The 8,776-nt window shown below is 43.6% G+C and overlaps 1 protein-coding gene across 1 annotated transcript; it reads left to right on the top strand.

The window, feature by feature from the left end:
* The first annotated feature begins 3,176 nt into the window (after nucleotides 1-3,176).
* LOC124291351 (tyrosyl-DNA phosphodiesterase 2-like) lies at nucleotides 3,177-8,565 on the top strand. Its single transcript, XM_046728332.1, has 6 exons — nucleotides 3,177-3,388; nucleotides 4,752-4,889; nucleotides 5,868-5,981; nucleotides 6,441-6,651; nucleotides 7,140-7,319; nucleotides 7,751-8,565. Exons 2-6 carry the CDS (start codon nucleotides 4,786-4,788, stop codon nucleotides 8,039-8,041), a joined length of 900 nt encoding a protein of 299 aa, XP_046584288.1. The 5' UTR covers nucleotides 3,177-3,388; nucleotides 4,752-4,785; the 3' UTR covers nucleotides 8,042-8,565.
* The last annotated feature ends 211 nt before the right edge of the window (nucleotides 8,566-8,776 follow it).

Consider the following 8,776-nt stretch of genomic DNA (forward strand, 5'->3'; position numbering starts at 1 on the left):
CCGGACCCTCTGGCTTGGGACCTCGATGCTCTAGCCATTCCTTGGGAGGACCTGAACGCTTACGCGTTTCCACCAGTGGCCCTTCTTCCTCGCATATTAGTGAAACTGTGCGCAACTCAGGGGATGACTCTGCTTTTGGTCGTGCCCTATTGGCCGGCCAGAAGTTGGTCAGTAAACTTTCAAGACCTAGCCGAACCAGATCCCGTGCCTCTTCCCGTTCGACCCGATCTCCTGGTACATCCGCACTCCGACCAGCTACATTGGTCCCCGTTGACGCTCCATCTGCACACTTGGCGCATCTACATCAGTCGTTAACGGCTAAGGGCTATTCTAAACGTGTGGCTCCTGCCATTACTACTTCGTACTGAGGTCACTCTACAATGACAAATGGAAGAATTTTAAAGCGTATTGCAGGAAGAGGGACGTCTCATCCCCATTACGGCGTCCCCACAGATGGTGGCAGAGTACCTTCAGCATCTCCGAACCTCCAGAAAACTCAAAGGTTCTACACTATCTACCTATCTGGCGGCTCTTAACACAGTTATTGCAGCGGCCTCAGGTGTGAAGGTGTCCACTGTCCCTGAACTCCAGTCTCTCCTCCGGTCTTACAAACTGGCTGACCAATCTCGGAAGTTCCAGCCTCCAGCTTGGGATCTTTCCGTTGTACTTGCTCATCTCACGTCAGCTGATTATGAACCTTTGGAGGAGAAAGATTTCTAACATGTCTCCTTTAAGACCTTCTTTCTATTGGCCTTGGCTACGGCTGCTCGTATTTCTGAGTTGCATGCTCTTGATGTTTCTCGGGTAAGGTTTGAAGGTCTAGACATGCGAAAGTTTTCCTTGGTTTGCGGTGGGATTTTCTCGCCAAGAATCAGTTACCAGGACAGCTGGATCGCACATTCACGATTCAGCTGTTGTCCACTATCTTCGGCCCAGATGACACTGAGGATCTGTCCTTATGCCCGGTGCGTGCATTAAGGATTTACCTAGCTGCCTCACAGGATCGCCGCAGATTGCGTAAGAGATTGTTCATTCCATTGTCTACTGCCTCCACCTCGGAAGTCTCCCGTACTACCTTGGCGTTTTGGATGCGAACTACGATCCTGCGTGCTTCTGCCTTTGCTGACCTGCCTCCACCGTCGACGGTGAAGCCTCATGAGACTCGAGCTCTTGCCTCCACCATGGCTCTTCACAGAAATTGTTCCCTGCGGTCCATCATGGAGGGCTGTTTTGGCGATCAGATAAGGTGTTTGCTTCACACTACCTGAGGGACCTCTCAGTTACAGACGTGGAAGGTCTACATCAATTCGGCCTCCTGATCCTGGCGCAGCAATTGTCATCGGCCTGTGTTCGCAGATAAAGCAATCCTTCCTTGGTCGGGTTTGCTTTGTACCTAATATAAGATATTGATGTCATCCATGTCTTGGTACTTTTATCTTGGGCTTAGATCATTCTCAGCTATGGGAATAGGGCGTGTCTGCACTGTCATAAGTTATGACTTCATAGACTGTGAGGCCAGTCTTGTGCTACATGCAGAGATGATCGACACTCCGCTTACTGACCTCTACTCTCTGAGCAATTACGTCAGTTAAGTGTTGATTTCCGATTACCTACATGGTTTTCGAAGCGTTCTGCTCCTGAGTCCTTTCTCACCTTTGGTACGTTAGGGAGATTGGTACTGAACGTTAAACTAGGAGATTGGTACCCTCTTTCACCGAGCAGGGACTGGCGTCTCAAAGTTTGCTATCGTTGGTGCTTTCTCCTGGCCTCCTTGGGTTATGCGTTTTTCCTGGTGGTAGTAACTGGGTAATCTGCGACCTGCCTACCAACCGTGGGATTGTGCATACCGTGAGATAGGATAAGTTTAAAAATTTGAAAATTTTATTATAAATTGTATATTTATATACTTATCCTATCTCACGCGATAGGACCCAAACGACCTGCCCCACATCACAGATTACTAGAAGCTCCAAGACGAGAATGACAGGCACAGGTAGTCATATGATCATCTGAGCGAGCTCCACGCTTACAGAGATGATTGACAGGTGCTGATGTCGGAGTGAGGGCAGAGGTCAGGGCGGGGCAGAGGCCAGCAAGATTTGATTCAATTTAGCCTACAGCACGTTTGCACACATGGTCGTAGAAGAAGAGAAGAGGTGCATACCGTGAGATAGGATAAGTATATAAATCTACAATTTATAATAAAATTTTCAATTTATTTTTTTTATTAAATATGAAATTTCTTTGGAAAAGGTCATACTAATTTTGACCAACAAATACTTATTTTTGAATCCGGTTTTGGCCAAAATACTAATTGGGCTAAATTAGGGTTGGCATCTCTGCTTATTTTAAACTACTTCCCACACCTAAGTGGTCATCTGAGCCAAATTTGGTGCTTTTATCACAAAATGCACTATCCTTAAGAAATGTCTAGCTAAGCAGGCTAACTACTGGTAGAATCTAACGTCAAGGATTGTCAGAATGAAAACACAGTTTTCCCTTTAATTGCTCATGTCCTTTCAACTTATAAGTTGTTGGTTCTGATATTCATATGTTCCACCATTGATCTCAAGGGAATGCGTTTGAGAGAGAAAGCCCATAAGCATTCTTAAATGTTTCTTAAATGTCCGTTACAACTGGCTTTGGCTTAAAGGTAATATCATTTAAGCTCCCATGCTTACCCTTTCCCTTATGTCGATGTTTGACCCTTAGGGACTGTACATAATATATGGCAAGGGGGTGGTGGTGTTGATTTTTATGGAGTAGCATGTACAATGTGAATGACACCCCTCCCCTCCTCCTCCAAATTTATGTGTAAAGTAAGTAACACTCCGACACCCCATGTCATGTACAAAATCAATGATCAATGAGGGAAATCTTGTTTTATAAAACGAACAACATATTTTTATGTTATTCGTGTAGCGCGTTCAATTGTCTTTCTCCCATATTGGCGAATGTGTAGTGGTTCACCTGTTTTCTCTTCAGCTCGGCCTCGGACATCATCCTGTCTGTAATGGCTCCATTTATATATATCCTGTTGCTTATGACCCGTTTTGATCAATACGGTTGAGGGCGTATGCAAATAGGCTTGAGTGCACTTTACCGGGCGCAGCCCTAGCTGTTGAGCAATATCGCTATATAGCGCTACGGGTAATCCCTTTGTGCGTGTTTCCCAATGGTTACTGCGAAATGAATACCTAAAAATGTCTTTTGCGGGCCTCGTTTTGGCGACGAAGGAAGTCCTCCAAATGTGTCAATTGAAAACTGGATAAAACCCCATCAGGTGTCACGTTACATGGATATCTGTAGAATACTTTACACTTGCAGCAAGTAGGGAGGTCAGTCCACGGATGTGATACGCGTGGAGCAGGAAACATCTGGGTTGTCGGTGAGTTTGAATATTTTCAATAGTATAACATTGTACTGTATAGAATCAGGGATACTCTACAACCTTATAGAGTCTCCCTGATAGAATGTATATCGTGTCGACGTTAAACGGGATAGCAAAATGTGTTGGAAGATAGGTCGCATACAAACTGCGTTGTTGTACTACCTATCATTGAAGGACAGCAATGACACGTCCAATACAACAGGAACGAATCTAAATGGGGATATGATTTATTCCTTTCGGCTCCTAATACACAGTCGTTACATGTTTAGCGCACGTGGACTGGGAAAACACGGGTATTACAAGTTCACAGCGTTGGACCAAATGTATTTGACACCTGTAACGTTACCGACTGATCAGGCAGACGCTATTCAGGATGCCGTTTAAATCATAGCCACAAGCTACATATATAATATAACTTACAACTGATGATATGCCCGAAAACCTCAATAAAATAAAGACCACATCTAAAATTGATGCATGTTCAATGATTAATTTTGTACGTAACAGTTTAGAGTTTGGTGTGTGTGTGTGTGTGTGTGTGGATGGGTCCTGATTTCGTATAGGACATGCAGGGTGGGTCACTTACTTTGTACATAAATCTTGGGGTGTGTGTGTGTGTGTGTGTGTGTGTGTGTGTTTCTGAACGTAACTAAGGTAGACTCCATTGGTAGATTTTCTTGCTTAATAGCTTCGTACGTTATCTCCCGCAAGGCTTCTCCCTGGTCTTGGAAAGAGTCTCCCACAGCAAAAATGATGTAAATCGTCATTTGCATAATGGTCGTCAGATAGTTCTTTCTTCACTTTGGGGACGAGTGCCAAACCTAGTGATTGTAAGGGAGGTAAATTGAGCTGAACTCCATCCGTCATACAGACATGGTTAGAACAGACGTGTCCTTTAAACAACAGACTTCGTAAATTCATCAACTTACCAATTAATTGGGAGGGTTCTTTTGGAATCCCAGAAAACCGACGCCACCACTATCCCAGCTGATGCAAGAGACTTTGCCTCTTTCACCACAGGATTAGATTCTCAACTGCGCTTTGACTGTTGTTTAGTCCGCGGCAGTTATCGGGGAACCGAAAGACCCATCCATGGTTGAGAATAATCAACAAGGTCAAGATATAAATTTAAACGACGTAAATTCACGAGCTTTTCTGATCAGGACTCAGACGCCTTGAACCCAGGGAGTTGTAACCGTTGATAAGATCATTTATCAAAAACCCTAGTTGGAATATATACCACGTTTGAACTAACAGAATCGAACTGGCTATTTATCCGAATCTAGGCCCCCTTTACACCTGTCTTCTCTTAAACAGTAATGATCTAATGATGAAGCTTATATATACGTTTCTTGTCCAGCTGAATGCTCACATCGTAGAAACATCGTTGATAAATGGGGGCAAAACAAAGCAGAGCTAACAGAAAGGTCAACAAACCGCAGAAAGCAGGAGCTGATGGCAACGCCAACACCGGAACAATGGCTGCTACAGCTGTGATGTAAGTGGAAAGGAACCCTAATTATAATGCATGACGGATCTTTTGTGTGGAAGGAGACATCTTTCTGAATCAACCTTCACGATACCTCCTTAGCTGTGGTGCAGCAGGGTTGCATTGAACCACTTTGAACACTTTGTGGACTGTTAGTTGATTGGAACTAATGTTCAACACAGTAGGCACCTTTGACAGTCGCACCTGTCAGTACTGTTAGGTTTGCTAAATCGAATTCAATGCGTGCCATAACCGATAGCTTAGCTTGGATTCAGGTTTGTGCAGTGTGCTTCCAGAATATCTAACAACATGAACTGACACAGGTTGATATAACTGAGACTCTAATGGACGTTGAACCCAAGTCGGTCACTCTCACTACACGTTAATACGAAAACTACGAATAAATACGTTTGCTGTTGTAGTTTTTTGTTAGTTGTTTCGATGGATGTTTCTTGGAGTTTGCCATTCACCGGCTTTGTGGAATTGTTACAGACAGGTGTTTTGTGGAGTTACAGTCAGGTGTTTTGTGGAGTTACAGACAGGTGTTTTGTGTTGTTACAGTCAGGTGTTTTGTGTTGTTACAGTCAGGTGTTTTGTGTTGTTACAGTCAGGTGTTTTGTGTTGTTACAGTCAGGTGTTTTGTGTTGTTACAGTCAGGTGTTTTGTGGAGTTACAGACAGGTGTTTTGTGTTGTTACAGTCAGGTGTTTTCAGTTACAGGCAGGTGTGTTTTGTGTGTCAGGTGTTTTGTGTTGTTACAGTCAGGTGTTTTGTGTTGTTACAGTCAGGTGTTTTGTGGAGTTACAGACAGGTGTTTTGTGTTGTTACAGTCAGGTGTTTTGTGGAGTTACAGTCAGGTGTTTTGTGTTGTTACAGTCAGGTGTTTTGTGGAGTTACAGACAGGTGTTTTGTGGAGTTACAGACAGGTGTTTTGTGGAGTTACAGTCAGGTGTTTTGTGTTGTTACAGTCAGGTGTATAATGTTTCAGGGAAGGTCCTGACACTGAACCTCATCGTATCCGTCTTCTGTGCTGGAACCTTGACGGACTTGACCCGCGCTGTATCGAGGACAGGATGCGAGCTGTCTGTGACACCATTAACAAGTGAGTAGTTGCATTGTGTAACAAACTACAATGTTTCCTTCCCAAGCATGGCATTCATTAGTGTGAATATGTTTAGTCATTAACGCAACTGATCACACGCTTGAGAGCACTGGTTCAGGAGGTAAAGGTGTGGTAGACACTGTCGCCATATTTGAGGTCTCATTCTGACAGGACAAATTGAAGCTGGCGGGAAACACCAGTCGTTATCTGTGGGGAATTTTCGGCGTGACCCCCTTAAAGTAAACCCAGAAACGTTCATGTAATTTACCCCAAAGTAAACCCAGAAACGTTCATGTTTGAGCCTTTAAATATTTTAGGACTTCTTACAACATTAATCAATACTGAATCAAAGAAAGGCATTGAGCATGGGCGTATTATTGAAGCGAAATATCAGGAAATCAAAATTCGTTTCAAAATTCGGTATGTATTTGTAAAGTGTTTTTGAACAATGTTCTCCAGGGAGAAGCCCCACGTGGTGTTCCTCCAGGAAGTGATACGCCTCACCCTCCCGATCCTGGCGGATGGGTGCAACATGTACCAGGTAATTCCAGGGGGAGACAACCACTACTTCACTGCTGTCATGCTGCGGAAGGGGCATGCACAGTATGAGGACAGCTCAGTTACACCATTCCCCACGAGCAGGATGCTGAGGAACCTTCTGTCAGTCAAGGCAAGATATGCTTATGCACCACTGAAAATACGTCTATTTTCAGCGATATATAAAAATGATTTCTTTTCAAACAAACCTACAGAAACACACTGAATCAGATATTGCTATACCCCAAGCTGTCAGCAGGCGTGAAGGATCTAGATGTTGTAATTGAGGAGGGTAGTTATAAAGAAAAGAAGACAATATTTGTCTTCAGGTTTAGGCTCAACGCCAACCCAAAATATAATGGTTACTGGACATGATGAATGTCTCTAAACAAAAATGTGTGAAATTGAATAAACTTGCCTGTACTCCCAACCCAAAAGGTATGTTTTGAATGTCTCCTTACCTCATCTCCTGGGTATTACATGGTTACCTTAGAAGTATGTCTCTTTTCCTGCTGGATACAGTGTGCGAGCTCAGTTCTCGATGTATTGTGTAACTGGTTTACAGTATGCACTATGGTTTGGTCCCGGGTAACAGCAGGCTTTTGTCTTGTGTTTGTGCAGTGTCGTGTGAAGGGGATCAAGTTCCAGATGATGACGTCGCATCTGGAGAGTCCGGTAGGTTCGTCCGACTACAGTGACGAGAGAAAGAGGCAGCAGGTGAAAGCATTTCAGGCGATGAAAGAGGCTGATGGTGACAGAACTGTACTATTTGGCGGAGATACGAACATGGTAGACGAGGAGGTAAAGGCATTAAACTCTTCTGCAGTTATTGTAGCTTATCATGAAAGTTACCAGATAAAAACACCTTCAACAAACAACATTGTTGTTACACATTGTTCGCAACAATCCATTGAACGATGTTGTGTCACCGATTTTGAAAACTTCATCCAGTACGTCGTCTCCTACGACAAGCATATTGTAAAGAGTGAATGAGTGAGTTTAGTTCTACGCCGCTTTTAGCAATATTCCAGCAATATCACGGGGATACCAGAAATGGGCTTTACACATTGTGCCCATGTTGGGAATCGAACCCGGGTCTTCGGCGTGACGAGCGAACGCCTTAACCATTAAGCTACCCCAGCGCCCTATTCTAAAGAGATTTAGAGATATTCTAAATCGGATTTCATTGTACACTGACAGTTAATATGTTATATCTGTTCTCTGTCCTCCAGGTTGGCACCTTGCCAGAAGATATCTACGACTTATGGGAAACAACTGGCCAGCGTCCAGATGCCAGGTACACCTATGACACAAGGACAAATGACAACCGTGCTACTCCTGGATACAAATTATTCATGAGATTGGACCGACTTTACATACGGCATAGTAAACCAACATCACAGGTGACACAAGTGGACTTTGAACTTGCAGGCACTGAACGGCTACCTTGTAACAGGTTCCCAAGCGACCACTGGGGGATCCAGGTACATTTCGACATCAACGGTGTTACCAAGCCAACATGAACAACCGCTGGATAGTCGCCTTCATTTGTAGTGAGATAGTGAGTTTAGATTTACGCCGCTTTTAGCAATATTCCAGCAATATCACGGCGGGGGACACCAAAATTGGGGACCAACCTCCTTTTTTAAAAATAAAAGTATAAAACCCGAGCCTTCGGCGTGACGAGCGAACGCTTCAACCACTAGGCTACCCCCGCCCCCATTGATTTGTAGGTTAAGTGCCCTTCGTTATAGAAATACAAAGTTGGAGAAGATCGATGTCTATACTTGTGCCATTGTTTGCAAATGAGGTCAGTGAAATGGCAGCTAAACTGCTACATGTTGTATTGTACGTGTATGTACACATCCTTAAGTGTTGAATAAAGGGCGTTCTAATGAATGTACAATTGCATATTTGAAGTGTTATGAGAAACAAACAAATGACACAAAGCATGTGGACATATGCTTAGATAATTATGTTTATCTGTAAGAAAGTTTATTAAGTAAAGAATTTTTACTGGACCAGATAAACACAACGCAGTTCAACAGTTTGCGTCATGTCATGTGTGAGTGAGTGAATCCTGATTAATTATGAGATTGACTCATAGCAGTTCTTGTAGCCTTCTATCTATCCATTCGACTGAATCAACGTACTAAAGACAGCCAGGGTATCGGGCTATTCAGTGGTTTATCCCATTCGGTTCACAATTCTTTAGTTTGTACCCTGTATATGCTGTCAAAGATCCTTTGAACACAAGG

Source organism: Haliotis rubra, unplaced genomic scaffold (assembly GCF_003918875.1).
Source record: "Haliotis rubra isolate DU_JTF1 unplaced genomic scaffold, ASM391887v1 Scf49, whole genome shotgun sequence".
Taxonomy (NCBI): Eukaryota; Metazoa; Mollusca; class Gastropoda; order Lepetellida; family Haliotidae; genus Haliotis; species Haliotis rubra.